The 18,047-nt window shown below is 54.7% G+C and overlaps 1 protein-coding gene across 1 annotated transcript in view; it reads left to right on the forward strand.

The window, feature by feature from the left end:
• The window catches only part of LOC115118360 (coagulation factor X-like), a 31,990-nt gene that overhangs the window by 7,816 nt on the left and 6,127 nt on the right, over positions 1-18,047 (forward strand). The window contains exon 3 of the mRNA XM_065010558.1: positions 17,477-17,646. Within this exon, the coding sequence (XP_064866630.1) occupies positions 17,477-17,646 (170 nt within the window). The remainder of the gene's footprint in view (positions 1-17,476; positions 17,647-18,047) is intronic.

Genomic DNA, 18,047 nt, shown 5'->3' on the forward strand with positions numbered 1-18,047 from the left:
GGACACCAGGACAGGGAAGGGGCCTGTTTATCCACTAGACAGGACACCAGGACAGGGAAGGGGCCTGTTTATCCACTAGACAGGACACCAGGACAGGGAAGGGGCCTGTTTATCCACTAGACAGGACACCAGGACAGGGAAGGGGCCTGTTTATCCACTAGACAGGACACCAGGACAGGGAAGGGCCTGTTTATCCACTAGACAGGACACCAGGACAGGTAAGGGGGTTTATCCACTAGACAGACACCAGGACAGGGAAGGGGCCTGTTTATCCACTAGACAGGACACCAGGACAGGGAAGGGGTCTGTTTATCCACTAGACAGGACACCAGGACAGGGAAGGGGGTTTATCCACTAGACAGGACACCAGGACAGGGAAGGGGCCTGTTTATCCACTAGACAGGACACCAGGGAAGTTTATCCACTAGACAGGACACCAGGACAGGGAAGGGAAGGGGCCTGTTTATCCACTAGACAGGACACCAGGACAGGGAAGGGAAGGGGCCTGTTTATCCACTAGACAGGACACCAGGACAGGGAAGGGAAGGGGCCTGTTTATCCACTAGACAGGACACCAGGACAGGGAAGGGGCCTGTTTATCCACTAGACAGGACACCAGGACAGGGAAGGGGTCTGTTTATCCGGTAGACAGGACACCAGGAAAGGGAAGGGGCCTGTTTATCCACTAGACAGGACACCAGGACAGGGAAGGGACCTGTTTATCCACTAGACAGGACACCAGGACAGGGAAGGGGCCTGTTTATCCACTAGACAGGACACCAGGACAGGTAAGGGGCCTGTTTATCCACTAGACAGGACACCAGGACAGGTAAGGGGCCTGTTTATCCACTAGACAGGACACCAGGACAGGGAAGGGGTCTGTTTATCCACTAGACAGGACACCAGGACAGGGAATGGGCCTGTTTATCCACTAGACAGGACACCAGGACAGGGAAGGGGCCTTTTTATCCACTAGACAGGACACCAGGACAGGGAAGGGGCCTGTTTATCCACTAGACAGGACACCAGGACAGGTAAGGGGCCTGTTTATCCACTAGACAGGACACCAGGACAGGGAAGGGGTCTGTTTATCCACTAGACAGGACACCGGGACAGGGAAGGTAGACAGGACACCAGGAAGGGGCCTGTTTATCCACTAGACAGGACACCAGGACAGGGAAGGGAAGGGGCCTGTTTATCCACTAGACAGGACACCAGGACAGGGAAGGGAAGGGGCCTGTTTATCCACTAGACAGGACACCAGGACAGGGAAGGGAAGGGGCCTGTTTATCCACTAGACAGGACACCAGGACAGGGAAGGGGCCTGTTTATCCACTAGACAGGACACCAGGACAGGGAAGGGAAGGGGCCTGTTTATCCACTAGACAGGACACCAGGACAGAGAAGGGACCTGTTTATCCACTAGACAGGACACCAGGACAGGGAAGGGAAGGGGCCTGTTTATCCACTAGACAGGACACCAGGACAGGGAAAGGGTCTGTTTATCCACTAGACAGGACACCAGGACAGGGAAGGGGTCTGTTTATCCACTAGACAGGACACCAGGACAGGTAAGGAAGGGGCCTGTTTATCCACTAGACAGGACACCAGGACAGGGAAGGGAAGGGGCCTGTTTATCCACTAGACAGGACACCAGGACAGGAAGGGGCCTGTTTATCCACTAAACAGGACACCAGGACAGGGAAGGGGTCTGTTTATCCACTAGACAGGACACCAGGACAGGGAAGGGGCCTGTTTATCCACTAGACAGGACACCAGGACAGGGAAGGGGCCTGTTTATCCACTAGACAGGACACCAGGACAGGTAAGGGAAGGGGCCTGTTTATCCACTAGACAGGACACCAGGACAGGGAAGGGGTCTGTTTATCCACTAGACAGGACACCAGGACAGGGAAGGGGCCTGTTTATCCACTAGACAGGACACCAGGAAGGGAATGGGCCTGTTTATCCACTAGACAGGACACCAGGACAGGGAAGGGCCTGTTTATCCGGTAGACAGGACACCAGGACAGGTAAGGGAAGGGGCCTGTTTATCCACTAGACAGGACACCAGGACAGGGAAGGGGCCTGTTTATCCACTAGACAGGACACCAGGACAGGTAAGGGAAGGGGCCTGTTTATCCACTAGACAGGACACCAGGACAGGGAAGGGCCTGTTTATCCACTAGACAGGACACCAGGACAGGGAAGGGGCCTGTTTATCCACTAGACAGGACACCAGGACAGGGAAGGGGCCTGTTTATCCACTAGACAGGACACCAGGACAGGTAAGGGGCCTGTTTATCCACTAGACAGGACACCAGGACAGGGAAGGGGTCTGTTTATCCACTAGACAGGACACCAGGACAGGGAAGGGGCCTGTTTATCCACTAGACAGGACACCAGGACAGGGAAGGGAAGGGGCCTGTTTATCCACTAGACAGGACACCGGGACAGGTAAGGGGCCTGTTTATCCACTAGACAGGACACCAGGACAGGGAAGGGAAGGGGCCTGTTTATCCACTAGACAGGACACCAGGACAGGGAAGGGAAGGGGCCTGTTTATCCACTAGACAGGACGCCAGGACAGGGAAGGGAAGGGGCCCGTTTATCCACTAGACAGGACACCAGGACAGGGAAGGGGCCTGTTTATCCACTAGACAGGACACCAGGACAGGGAAGGGAAGGGGCCTGTTTATCCACTAGACAGGACACCAGGACAGAGAAGGGACCTGTTTATCCACTAGACAGGACACCAGGACAGGGAAGGGAAGGGGCCTGTTTATCCACTAGACAGGACACCAGGACAGGGAAAGGGTCTGTTTATCCACTAGACAGGACACCAGGACAGGGAAGGGGTCTGTTTATCCACTAGACAGGACACCAGGACAGGTAAGGGAAGGGGCCTGTTTATCCACTAGACAGGACACCAGGACAGGGAAGGGAAGGGGCCTGTTTATCCACTAGACAGGACACCAGGACAGGGAAGGGGCCTGTTTATCCACTAAACAGGACACCAGGACAGGGAAGGGGTCTGTTTATCCACTAGACAGGACACCAGGACAGGGAAGGGGCCTGTTTATCCACTAGACAGGACACCAGGACAGGGAAGGGGCCTGTTTATCCACTAGACAGGACACCAGGACAGGTAAGGGAAGGGGACTGTTTATCCACTAGACAGGACATCAGGACAGGGAAGGGGCCTGTTTATCCACTAGACAGGACACCAGGACAGGGAAGGGGCCTGTTTATCCACTAGACAGGACACCAGGTAAGGGAATGGGCCTGTTTATCCACTAGACAGGACACCAGGACAGGGAAGGGGCCTGTTTATCCGGTAGACAGGACACCAGGACAGGTAAGGGAAGGGGCCTGTTTATCCACTAGACAGGACACCAGGACAGGGAAGGGGTCTGTTTATCCACTAGACAGGACACCAGGACAGGTAAGGGAAGGGGCCTGTTTATCCACTAGACAGGACACCAGGACAGGGAAGGAGCCTGTTTATCCACTAGACAGGACACCAGGACAGGGAAGGGGCCTGTTTATCCACTAGACAGGACACCAGGACAGGGAAGGGGTCTGTTTATCCACTAGACAGGACACCAGGACAGGGAAGGGGCCTGTTTATCCACTAGACAGGACACCAGGACAGGGAAGGGGTCTATTTATCCACTAGACAGGACACCAGGACAGGGAAGGGGTCTGTTTATCCACTAGACAGGACACCAGGACAGGTAAGGGAAGGGGCCTGTTTATCCACTAGACAGGACACCGGGACAGGTAAGGGGCCTGTTTATCCACTAGACAGGACACCAGGACAGGGAAGGGAAGGGGCCTGTTTATCCACTAGACAGGACACCAGGACAGGGAAGGGAAGGGGCCTGTTTATCCACTAGACAGGACACCAGGACAGGGAAGGGAAGGGGCCCGTTTATCCACTAGACAGGACACCAGGACAGGGAAGGGGCCTGTTTATCCACTAGACAGGACACCAGGACAGGGAAGGGAAGGGGCCTGTTTATCCACTAGACAGGACACCAGGACAGAGAAGGGACCTGTTTATCCACTAGACAGGACACCAGGACAGGGAAGGGAAGGGGCCTGTTTATCCACTAGACAGGACACCAGGACAGGGAAAGGGTCTGTTTATCCACTAGACAGGACACCAGGACAGGGAAGGGGTCTGTTTATCCACTAGACAGGACACCAGGACAGGTAAGGGAAGGGGCCTGTTTATCCACTAGACAGGACACCAGGACAGGGAAGGGAAGGGGCCTGTTTATCCACTAGACAGGACACCAGGACAGGGAAGGGGCCTGTTTATCCACTAAACAGGACACCAGGACAGGGAAGGGGTCTGTTTATCCACTAGACAGGACACCAGGACAGGGAGGGGCCTGTTTATCCACTAGACAGGACACCAGGACAGGGAAGGGGCCTGTTTATCCACTAGACAGGACACCAGGACAGGTAAGGGAAGGGGACTGTTTATCCACTAGACAGGACATCAGGACAGGGAAGGGGCCTGTTTATCCACTAGACAGGACACCAGGACAGGGAAGGGGCCTGTTTATCCACTAGACAGGACACCAGGTAAGGGAATGGGCCTGTTTATCCACTAGACAGGACACCAGGACAGGGAAGGGGCCTGTTTATCCGGTAGACAGGACACCAGGACAGGTAAGGGAAGGGGCCTGTTTATCCACTAGACAGGACACCAGGACAGGGAAGGGTCTGTTTATCCACTAGACAGGACACCAGGACAGGTAAGGGAAGGGGCCTGTTTATCCACTAGACAGGACACCAGGACAGGGAAGGAGCCTGTTTATCCACTAGACAGGACACCAGGACAGGGAAGGGGCCTGTTTATCCACTAGACAGGACACCAGGACAGGGAAGGGGTCTGTTTATCCACTAGACAGGACACCAGGACAGGTAAGGGGCCTGTTTATCCACTAGACAGGACACCAGGACAGGGAAGGGGTCTGTTTATCCACTAGACAGGACACCAGGACAGGGAAGGGGCCTGTTTATCCACTAGACAGGACACCAGGACAGGGAAGGGGCCTGTTTATCCACTAGACAGGACACCAGGACAGGGAAGGGAAGGGGCCTGTTTATCCACTAGACAGGACACCAGGACAGGGAAGGGGCCTGTTTATCCACTAGACAGGACACCAGGACAGGAAGGGGCCTGTTTATCCACTAGACAGGACACCAGGACAGGGAAGGGGCCTGTTTATCCACTAGACAGGACACCAGGACAGGAAGGGGCCTGTTTATCCACTAGACAGGACACCAGGACAGGGAAGGGAAGGGGCCTGTTTATCCACTAGACAGGACACCAGGACAGGGAAGGGAAGGGGCCTGTTTATCCACTAGACAGGACACCAGGACAGGGAAGGGAAGGGGCCTGTTTATCCACTAGACAGGACACCAGGACAGGGAAGGGGCCTGTTTATCCACTAGACAGGACACCAGGACAGGGAAGGGAAGGGGCCTGTTTATCCACTAGACAGGACACCAGGACAGAGGGAAGGGCCTGTTTATCCACTAGACAGGACACCAGGACAGGGAAGGGAAGGGGCCTGTTTATCCACTAGACAGGACACCAGGACAGGGAAAGGGTCTGTTTATCCACTAGACAGGACACCAGGACAGGGAAGGGGTCTGTTTATCCACTAGACAGGACACCAGGACAGGGAAGGAGCCTGTTTATCCACTAGACAGGACACCAGGACAGGGAAGGGGCCTGTTTATCCACTAGACAGGACACCAGGACAGGGAAGGGGTCTGTTTATCCACTAGACAGGACACCAGGACAGGGAAGGGGCCTGTTTATCCACTAGACAGGACACCAGGACAGGGAAGGGGTCTATTTATCCACTAGACAGGACACCAGGACAGGGAAGGGGTCTGTTTATCCACTAGACAGGACACCAGGACAGGTAAGGGAAGGGGCCTGTTTATCCACTAGACAGGACACCGGGACAGGTAAGGGGCCTGTTTATCCACTAGACAGGACACCAGGACAGGGAAGGGAAGGGGCCTGTTTATCCACTAGACAGGACACCAGGACAGGGAAGGGAAGGGGCCTGTTTATCCACTAGACAGGACGCCAGGACAGGGAAGGGAAGGGGCCCGTTTATCCACTAGACAGGACACCAGGACAGGGAAGGGGCCTGTTTATCCACTAGACAGGACACCAGGACAGGGAAGGGAAGGGGCCTGTTTATCCACTAGACAGGACACCAGGACAGAGAAGGGACCTGTTTATCCACTAGACAGGACACCAGGACAGGGAAGGGAAGGGGCCTGTTTATCCACTAGACAGGACACCAGGACAGGGAAAGGGTCTGTTTATCCACTAGACAGGACACCAGGACAGGGAAGGGGTCTGTTTATCCACTAGACAGGACACCAGGACAGGGAAGGAGCCTGTTTATCCACTAGACAGGACACCAGGACAGGGAAGGGAAGGGGCCTGTTTATCCACTAGACAGGACACCAGGACAGGGAAGGGGCCTGTTTATCCACTAAACAGGACACCAGGACAGGGAAGGGGTCTGTTTATCCACTAGACAGGACACCAGGACAGGGAAGGGGCCTGTTTATCCACTAGACAGGACACCAGGACAGGGAAGGGGCCTGTTTATCCACTAGACAGGACACCAGGACAGGTAAGGGAAGGGGACTGTTTATCCACTAGACAGGACATCAGGACAGGGAAGGGGCCTGTTTATCCACTAGACAGGACACCAGGACAGGGAAGGGGCCTGTTTATCCACTAGACAGGACACCAGGTAAGGGAATGGGCCTGTTTATCCACTAGACAGGACACCAGGACAGGGAAGGGGCCTGTTTATCCGGTAGACAGGACACCAGGACAGGTAAGGGAAGGGGCCTGTTTATCCACTAGACAGGACACCAGGACAGGGAAGGGGTCTGTTTATCCACTAGACAGGACACCAGGACAGGTAAGGGAAGGGGCCTGTTTATCCACTAGACAGGACACCAGGACAGGGAAGGAGCCTGTTTATCCACTAGACAGGACACCAGGACAGGGAAGGGGCCTGTTTATCCACTAGACAGGACACCAGGACAGGGAAGGGGTCTGTTTATCCACTAGACAGGACACCAGGACAGGGAAGGGGCCTGTTTATCCACTAGACAGGACACCAGGACAGGGAAGGGGTCTATTTATCCACTAGACAGGACACCAGGACAGGGAAGGGGCCTGTTTATCCACTAGACAGGACACCAGGACAGGGAAGGGGCCTGTTTATCCACTAGACAGGACACCAGGACAGGGAAGGGAAGGGGCCTGTTTATCCACTAGACAGGACACCAGGACAGGGAAGGGGCCTGTTTATCCACTAGACAGGACACCAGGACAGGTAAGGGGCCTGTTTATCCACTAGACAGGACACCAGGACAGGGAAGGGTCTGTTTATCCACTAGACAGGACACCGGGACAGGTAAGGGGCCTGTTTATCCACTAGACAGGACACCAGGACAGGGAAGGGAAGGGGCCTGTTTATCCACTAGACAGGACACCAGGACAGGGAAGGGAAGGGGCCTGTTTATCCACTAGACAGGACGCCAGGACAGGGAAGGGAAGGGGCCCGTTTATCCACTAGACAGGACACCAGGACAGGGAAGGGGCCTGTTTATCCACTAGACAGGACACCAGGACAGGGAAGGGAAGGGGCCTGTTTATCCACTAGACAGGACACCAGGACAGAGAAGGGACCTGTTTATCCACTAGACAGGACACCAGGACAGGGAAGGGAAGGGGCCTGTTTATCCACTAGACAGGACACCAGGACAGGGAAAGGGTCTGTTTATCCACTAGACAGGACACCAGGACAGGGAAGGGGTCTGTTTATCCACTAGACAGGACACCAGGACAGGTAAGGGAAGGGGCCTGTTTATCCACTAGACAGGACACCAGGACAGGGAAGGGAAGGGGCCTGTTTATCCACTAGACAGGACACCAGGACAGGGAAGGGGCCTGTTTATCCACTAAACAGGACACCAGGACAGGGAAGGGGTCTGTTTATCCACTAGACAGGACACCAGGACAGGGAAGGGGCCTGTTTATCCACTAGACAGGACACCAGGACAGGGAAGGGGCCTGTTTATCCACTAGACAGGACACCAGGACAGGTAAGGGAAGGGGACTGTTTATCCACTAGACAGGACATCAGGACAGGGAAGGGGCCTGTTTATCCACTAGACAGGACACCAGGACAGGGAAGGGGCCTGTTTATCCACTAGACAGGACACCAGGTAAGGGAATGGGCCTGTTTATCCACTAGACAGGACACCAGGACAGGGAAGGGGCCTGTTTATCCACTAGACAGGACACCAGGACAGGGAAGGGGCCTGTTTATCCACTAGACAGGACACCAGGACAGGGAAGGGGCCTGTTTATCCACTAGACAGGACACCAGGACAGGGAAGGGAAGGGGCCTGTTTATCCACTAGACAGGACACCAGGACAGGGAAGGGGCCTGTTTATCCACTAGACAGGACACCAGGACAGGGAAGGGGCCTGTTTATCCACTAGACAGGACACCAGGACAGGGAAGGGGCCTGTTTATCCACTAGACAGGACACCAGGACAGGGAAGGGGCCTGTTTATCCACTAGACAGGACACCAGGACAGGGAAGGGGCCTGTTTATCCACTAGACAGGACACCAGGACAGGGAAGGGGCCTGTTTATCCACTAGACAGGACACCAGGACAGGGAAGGGAAGGGGCCTGTTTATCCACTAGACAGGACACCAGGACAGGGAAGGGGCCTGTTTATCCACCAGACAGGACACCAGGACAGGGAAGGGGCCTGTTTATCCACTAGACAGGACACCAGGACAGGGAGGGAAGGGGCCTGTTTATCCACTAGACAGGACACCAGGACAGGGAAGGGGCCTGTTTATCCACTAGACAGGACACCAGGACAGGGAAGGGGCCTGTTTATCCACTAGACAGGACACCAGGACAGGGAAGGGGCCTGTTTATCCACTAGACAGGACACCAGGACAGGGAAGGGGCCTGTTTATCCACTAGACAGGACACCAGGACAGGGAAGGGGCCTGTTTATCCACTAGACAGGACACCAGGACAGGGGGAAGGGGCCTGTTTATCCACTAGACAGGACACCAGGACAGGGAAGGGGCCTGTTTATCCACTAGACAGGACACCAGGACAGGGGGAAGGGGCCTGTTTATCCACTAGACAGGACACCAGGACAGGGAAGGGGCCTGTTTATCCACTAGACAGGACACCAGGACAGGGAAGGAAGGGGCCTGTTTATCCACTAGACAGGACACCAGGACAGGGAAGGGGCCTGTTTATCCACTAGACAGGACACCAGGACAGGGAAGGGGCCTGTTTATCCACTAGACAGGACACCAGGACAGGGAAGGGGCCTGTTTATCCCAGACAGGACACCAGGACAGGAAGGGGCCTGTTTATCCACTAGACAGGACACCAGGACAGGGAAGGGAAGGGGCCTGTTTATCCACTAGACAGGACACCAGGACAGGGAAGGGAAGGGGCCTGTTTATCCACTAGACAGGACACCAGGACAGGGAAGGGAAGGGGCCTGTTTATCCACTAGACAGGACACCAGGACAGGGAAGGGGCCTGTTTATCCACTAGACAGGACACCAGGACAGGAAGGGAAGGGGCCTGTTTATCCACTAGACAGGACACCAGGACAGGGAAGGGGCCTGTTTATCCACTAGACAGGACACCAGGACAGGGAAGGGAAGGGGCCTGTTTATCCACTAGACAGGACACAGGACAGGACAGGGAAGGGGCCTGTTTATCCACTAGACAGGACACCAGGACAGGAAGGGAAGGGGCCTGTTTATCCACTAGACAGGACACCAGGACAGGGAAGGGGCCTGTTTATCCACTAGACAGGACACCAGGACAGGGAAGGGGTCTGTTTATCCACTAGACAGGACACCAGGACAGGGAAGGGGCCTGTTTATCCACTAGACAGGACACCAGGACAGGGAAGGGGCCTGTTTATCCACTAGACAGGACACCAGGACAGGGAAGGGGTCTGTTTATCCACTAGACAGGACACCAGGACAGGTAAGGGAAGGGGCCTGTTTATCCACTAGACAGGACACCAGGACAGGGAAGGGGCCTGTTTATCCACTAGACAGGACACCAGGACAGGAAGGGAAGGGGCCTGTTTATCCACTAGACAGGACACCAGGACAGGGAAGGGAAGGGGCCTGTTTATCCACTAGACAGGACACCAGGACAGGGAAGGGAAGGGGCCTGTTTATCCACTAGACAGGACACCAGGACAGGGAAGGGGCCTGTTTATCCACTAGACAGGACACCAGGACAGGGAAGGGAAGGGGCCTGTTTATCCACTAGACAGGACACCAGGACAGGAAGGGACCTGTTTATCCACTAGACAGGACACCAGGACAGGGAAGGGAAGGGGCCTGTTTATCCACTAGACAGGACACCAGGACAGGGAAAGGGTCTGTTTATCCACTAGACAGGACACCAGGACAGGGAAGGGGTCTGTTTATCCACTAGACAGGACACCAGGACAGGTAAGGGAAGGGGCCTGTTTATCCACTAGACAGGACACCAGGACAGGGAAGGGGGGGCCTGTTTATCCACTAGACAGGACACCAGGACAGGGAAGGGGCCTGTTTATCCACTAAACAGGACACCAGGACAGGGAAGGGGTCTGTTTATCCACTAGACAGGACACCAGGACAGGGAAGGGGCCTGTTTATCCACTAGACAGGACACCAGGACAGGGAAGGGGCCTGTTTATCCACTAGACAGGACACCAGGACAGGTAAGGGAAGGGGACTGTTTATCCACTAGACAGGACATCAGGACAGGGAAGGGGCCTGTTTATCCACTAGACAGGACACCAGGACAGGGAAGGGGCCTGTTTATCCACTAGACAGGACACCAGGACAGGGAATGGGCCTGTTTATCCACTAGACAGGACACCAGGACAGGGAAGGGGCCTGTTTATCCGGTAGACAGGACACCAGGACAGGTAAGGGAAGGGGCCTGTTTATCCACTAGACAGGACACCAGGACAGGGAAGGGGTCTGTTTATCCACTAGACAGGACACCAGGACAGGTAAGGGAAGGGGCCTGTTTATCCACTAGACAGGACACCAGGACAGGGAAGGAGCCTGTTTATCCACTAGACAGGACACCAGGACAGGGAAGGGGCCTGTTTATCCACTAGACAGGACACCAGGACAGGGAAGGGGTCTGTTTATCCACTAGACAGGACACCAGGACAGGGAAGGGGCCTGTTTATCCACTAGACAGGACACCAGGACAGGGAAGGGGCCTGTTTATCCACTAGACAGGACACCAGGACAGGGAAGGGGCCTGTTTATCCACTAGACAGGACACCAGGACAGGGAAGGGGCCTGTTTATCCACTAGACAGGACACCAGGACAGGGAAGGGAAGGGGCCTGTTTATCCACTAGACAGGACACCAGGACAGGGAAGGGGCCTGTTTATCCACTAGACAGGACACCAGGACAGGGAAGGGGGGCCTGTTTATCCACTAGACAGGACACCAGGACAGGGAAGGGGTCTGTTTATCCACTAGACAGGACACCGGGACAGGGAAGGGGCCTGTTTATCCACTAGACAGGACACCAGGACAGGGAAGGGAAGGGGCCTGTTTATCCACTAGACAGGACACCAGGACAGGGAAGGAAGGGGCCTGTTTATCCACTAGACAGGACACCAGGACAGGGAAGGGAAGGGCCCTGTTTATCCACTAGACAGGACACCAGGACAGGGAAGGGGCCTGTTTATCCACTAGACAGGACACCAGGACAGGGAAGGGAAGGGGCCTGTTTATCCACTAGACAGGACACCAGGACAGGGAAGGGACCTGTTTATCCACTAGACAGGACACCAGGACAGGGAAGGGAAGGGGCCTGTTTATCCACTAGACAGGACACCAGGACAGGGAAGGGTCTGTTTATCCACTAGACAGGACACCAGGACAGGGAAGGGGCCTGTTTATCCACTAGACAGGACACCAGGACAGGGAAGGGAAGGGCCTGTTTATCCACTAGACAGGACACCAGGACAGGGAAGGGAAGGGGCCTGTTTATCCACTAGACAGGACACCAGGACAGGGAAGGGGCCTGTTTATCCACTAGACAGGACACCAGGACAGGGAAGGGGCCTGTTTATCCACTAGACAGGACACCAGGACAGGGAAGGGGCCTGTTTATCCACTAGACAGGACACCAGGACAGGGAAGGGGCCTGTTTATCCACTAGACAGGACACCAGGACAGGGAAGGGGCCTGTTTATCCACTAGACAGGACACCAGGACAGGGAAGGGGCCTGTTTATCCACTAGACAGGACACCAGGACAGGAAGGGAAGGGGCCTGTTTATCCACTAGACAGGACACCAGGACAGGGAAGGGGCCTGTTTATCCACTAGACAGGACACCAGGACAGGGAAGGGGCCTGTTTATCCACTAGACAGGACACCAGGACAGGGAAGGGCCTGTTTATCCACTAGACAGGACACCAGGACAGGGAAGGGGCCTGTTTATCCACTAGACAGGACACCAGGACAGGTAAGGGAAGGGGCCTGTTTATCCACTAGACAGGACACCAGGACAGGGAAGGGGCCTGTTTATCCACTAGACAGGACACCAGGACAGGGAAGGAAGGGGCCTGTTTATCCACTAGACAGGACACCAGGACAGGGAAGGGGCCTGTTTATCCACTAGACAGGACACCAGGACAGGGAAGGGGGGCCTGTTTATCCACTAGACAGGACACCAGGACAGGGAAGGGGCCTGTTTATCCACTAGACAGGACACCAGGACAGGGGAAGGGGGGCCTGTTTATCCACTAGACAGGACACCAGGACAGGGAAGGGGCCTGTTTATCCACTAGACAGGACACCAGGACAGGGAAGGGGCCTGTTTATCCACTAGACAGGACACCAGGACAGGAAGGGAAGGGGCCTGTTTATCCACTAGACAGGACACCAGGACAGGGAAAGGGGCCTGTTTATCCACTAGACAGGACACCAGGACAGGGGAAGGGGCCTGTTTATCCACTAGACAGGACACCAGGACAGGGAAGGGGCCTGTTTATCCACTAGACAGGACACCAGGACAGGGAAGGGAAGGGGCCTGTTTATCCACTAGACAGGACACCAGGACAGGGAAGGGGCCTGTTTATCCACTAGACAGGACACCAGGACAGGGAAGGAAGGGGCCTGTTTATCCACTAGACAGGACACCAGGACAGGGAAGGGGCCTGTTTATCCACTAGACAGGACACCAGGACAGGGAAGGGGCCTGTTTATCCACTAGACAGGACACCAGGACAGGGAAGGGGCCTGTTTATCCACTAGACAGGACACCAGGACAGGGAAGGGGCCTGTTTATCCACTAGACAGGACACCAGGACAGGGTAAGGGAAGGGGCCTGTTTATCCACTAGACAGGACACCAGGACAGGGAAGGGGCCTGTTTATCCACTAGACAGGACACCAGGACAGGTAAGGGAAGGGGCCTGTTTATCCACTAGACAGGACACCAGGACAGGGAAGGGGCCTGTTTATCCACTAGACAGGACACCAGGACAGGGAAGGGGGCCTGTTTATCCACTAGACAGGACACCAGGAAGGGAAGGGGTCTATTTATCCACTAGACAGGACACCAGGACAGGGAAGGGGTCTGTTTATCCACTAGACAGGACACCAGGACAGGGAAGGGAAGGGGCCTGTTTATCCACTAGACAGGACACCGGGACAGGGAAGGGGCCTGTTTATCCACTAGACAGGACACCAGGACAGGGAAGGGAAGGGGCCTGTTTATCCACTAGACAGGACACCAGGACAGGGAAGGGAAGGGGCCTGTTTATCCACTAGACAGGACGCCAGGACAGGGAAGGGAAGGGGCCCGTTTATCCACTAGACAGGACACCAGGACAGGGAAGGGGCCTGTTTATCCACTAGACAGGACACCAGGACAGGGAAGGGAAGGGGCCTGTTTATCCACTAGACAGGACACCAGGACAGGGAAGGGACCTGTTTATCCACTAGACAGGACACCAGGACAGGGAAGGGGCCTGTTTATCCACTAGACAGGACACCAGGACAGGGGAAAGGGTCTGTTTATCCACTAGACAGGACACCAGGACAGGGAAGGGGTCTGTTTATCCACTAGACAGGACACCAGGACAGGTAAGGGAAGGGGCCTGTTTATCCACTAGACAGGACACCAGGACAGGGAAGGGAAGGGGCCTGTTTATCCACTAGACAGGACACCAGGACAGGGAAGGGGCCTGTTTATCCACTAAACAGGACACCAGGACAGGGAAGGGGTCTGTTTATCCACTAGACAGGACACCAGGACAGGGAACAGGGGGGCCTGTTTATCCACTAGACAGGACACCAGGACAGGGAAGGGGCCTGTTTATCCACTAGACAGGACACCAGGACAGGTAAGGGAAGGGGCCTGTTTATCCACTAGACAGGACACCAGGACAGGGAAGGGGCCTGTTTATCCACTAGACAGGACACCAGGACAGGGAAGGGGCCTGTTTATCCACTAGACAGGACACCAGGACAGGGAAGGGGCCTGTTTATCCACTAGACAGGACACCAGGACAGGGAAGGGGCCTGTTTATCCCGGTAGACAGGACACCAGGACAGGGAAGGGGCCTGTTTATCCACTAGACAGGACACCAGGACAGGGAAGGGGTCTGTTTATCCACTAGACAGGACACCAGGACAGGTTTATCCACTAGACAGGACACCAGGAAGGAAGGGCCTGTTTATCCACTAGACAGGACACCAGGACAGGAAGCCTGGAAGGGGCAGGGAAGGGGCCTGTTTATCCACTAGACAGGACACCAGGACAGGGAAGGGGCCTGTTTATCCACTAGACAGGACACCAGGACAGGGAAGGGGCCTGTTTATCCACTAGACAGGACACCAGGACAGGGGGAAGGGGCCTGTTTATCCACTAGACAGGACACCAGGACAGGGAAGGGGCCTGTTTATCCACTAGACAGGACACCAGGACAGGGAAGGGAAGGGGCCTGTTTATCCACTAGACAGGACACCAGGACAGGGAAGGGGCCTGTTTATCCACTAGACAGGACACCAGGACAGGGAAGGGAAGGGGCCTGTTTATCCACTAGACAGGACACCAGGACAGGGAAAGGGGCCTGTTTATCCACTAGACAGGACACCAGGACAGGGAAGGGGCCTGTTTATCCACTAGACAGGACACCAGGACAGGTTTATCCACTAGACAGGACAAGGGAAGGGGCCTGTTTATCCACTAGACAGGACACCAGGACAGGGAAGGGAAGGGGCCTGTTTATCCACTAGACAGGACACCAGGACAGGGAAGGGGCCTGTTTATCCACTAAACAGGACACCAGGACAGGAACACCAGGACACCAGGAAGGGGGAAGGGGCCTGTTTATCCACTAGACAGGACACCAGGACAGGGAAGGGGCCTGTTTATCCACTAGACAGGACACCAGGACAGGTAAGGGAAGGGGCCTGTTTATCCACTAGACAGGACACCAGGACAGGGAAGGGGCCTGTTTATCCACTAGACAGGACACCAGGACAGGGAAGGGGCCTGTTTATCCACTAGACAGGACACCAGGACAGGGAAGGGGCCTGTTTATCCACTAGACAGGACACCAGGACAGGGAAGGGGCCTGTTTATCCACTAGACAGGACACCAGGACAGGAAGGAAGGGGCCTGTTTATCCACTAGACAGGACACCAGGACAGGAAGGGAAGGGCCTGTTTATCCACTAGACAGGACACCAGGACAGGGAAGGGAAGGGGCCTGTTTATCCACTAGACAGGACACCAGGACAGGGAAGGGCCTGTTTATCCACTAGACAGGACACCAGGACAGGGAAGGGGCCTGTTTATCCACTAGACAGGACACCAGGACAGGGAAGGGGTCTGTTTATCCACTAGACAGGACACCAGGACAGGGAAGGGGAAGGGGCCTGTTTATCCACTAGACAGGACACCAGGACAGGGAAGGGGCCTGTTTATCCACTAGACAGGACACCAGGACAGGGAAGGGGTCTGTTTATCCACTAGACAGGACACCAGGACAGGGAAGGGGCCTGTTTATCCACTAGACAGGACACCAGGACAGGGAAGGGGCCTGTTTATCCAGGACAGGACACCAGGACAGGGGAAGGGGCCTGTTTATCCACTAGACAGGACACCAGGACAGGGAAGGGGCCTGTTTATCCACTAGACAGGACACCAGGACAGGGAAGGGGCCTGTTTATCCACTAGACAGGACACCAGGACAGGGAAGGGGCCTGTTTATCCACTAGACAGGACACCAGGACAGGGAAGGGGTCTGTTTATCCACTAGACAGGACACCAGGACAGGTAAGGGAAGGGGCCTGTTTATCCACTAGACAGGACACCAGGACAGGGAAGGGAAGGGGCCTGTTTATCCACTAGACAGGACACCAGGACAGGGAAGGGAAGGGGCCTGTTTATCCACTAAACAGGACACCAGGACAGGGAAGTGGTCTGTTTATCCACTAGACAGGACACCAGGACAGGGAAGGGGCCTGTTTATCCACTAGACAGGACACCAGGACAGGGAAGGGGCCTGTTTATCCACTAGACAGGACACCAGGACAGGGAAGGGAAGGGGCCTGTTTATCCACTAAACAGGACACCAGGACAGGGAAGGGGCCTGTTTATCCACTAGACAGGACACCAGGACAGGGAAGGGGCCTGTTTATCCACTAGACAGGACACCAGGACAGGGAAGGGGCCTATTTATCCACTAGACAGGACACCAGGACAGGGAAGGGACCTGTTTATCCAGGAGACTGGACACCAGGACATGGGAAGGGGTCTGTTTATCCAGGAGACAGGACACCAGGACAGGGAAGGGGCCTGTTTATCCAGTAGGCAGGACATGGGAAGGGGCCTGTTTATCCACTAGACAGGACACCAGGACAGGGAAGGGGCCTGTTTATCCACTAGACAGGACATGGAAAGGGGCAGGATGACATTAGACAAGGATAGTTTGTCATGGAGGCATTAGGCTACATTCTTAATGGAATCTGAGACCTTTTTTGGGAGTGGGGATCCGTAGAGTCAAAGGTACTGTGTGAAGAGTGTTTAGGTCTATTGGTGTAGTTCTGTGCTTTTTTGGCACTGGGTTTAGGCCTTAGTTAATTAGTAACAACGAATGTTACTTTTGTACTCCACTACATAGATTTGACAGATTTAGGCCGAGAATCTGTATTAAACTATTTTCAAATGTGTGACCTAAATTTTAAGTGGAATCAGGTTATATGAAAAATAGACTGTCCATTGAGATAAAAAAAATATTTTTTTGTGAAAGAGTATCAAAAGTACAACAACTAAAATCCCCCCCCCCCCCCCCCCCCCCCAGTGTTCCTGGACAAGCAGGAGGCCAGTGAAGTAATCACCTTATCCCGCCAGAAGAGGGCCAACGTGGGCAACGAGGAGAGCCTGCTCCCTGCCAACCTGGAGAGGGAGTGTCTGGAGGAGGTCTGCAACTACGAGGAGGCCAGGGAGATCTTCCAGGACTCCTACCGCACGGTGGGCCAATGCTCCCTCTTCCCACTGAACAGATTTATTTCCTCACACCTCCCTCTATTAGACTCCCTTCTTTCCTCACCTCCTTCAGCTCATCCTTCCTTTTCTCACCTCAGACATCCTCTTTAACAACCTCCAAACCTTCCTCCTTTCCTTGCTTCTCTCCACTCATCTCCTTTTTTAAATCTATCTTCTTGCTTCTGATGATTCTGTAGACATTGTGAATCAAACTGACAGTGGACTTCTGATGATTCTGTAGACATTGTGAATCAAACTGACAGTGGACTTCTGATGATTCTGTAGACATTGTGAATCAAACTGACAGTGGACTTCTGATGATTCTGTAGACATTTTGAATCAAACTGACAGTGGACTTCTGATGATTCTGTAGACATTGTGAATCA

This window comes from Oncorhynchus nerka, linkage group LG26, assembly GCF_034236695.1.
Source record: "Oncorhynchus nerka isolate Pitt River linkage group LG26, Oner_Uvic_2.0, whole genome shotgun sequence".
Lineage (NCBI taxonomy): Eukaryota > Metazoa > Chordata > Actinopteri > Salmoniformes > Salmonidae > Oncorhynchus > Oncorhynchus nerka.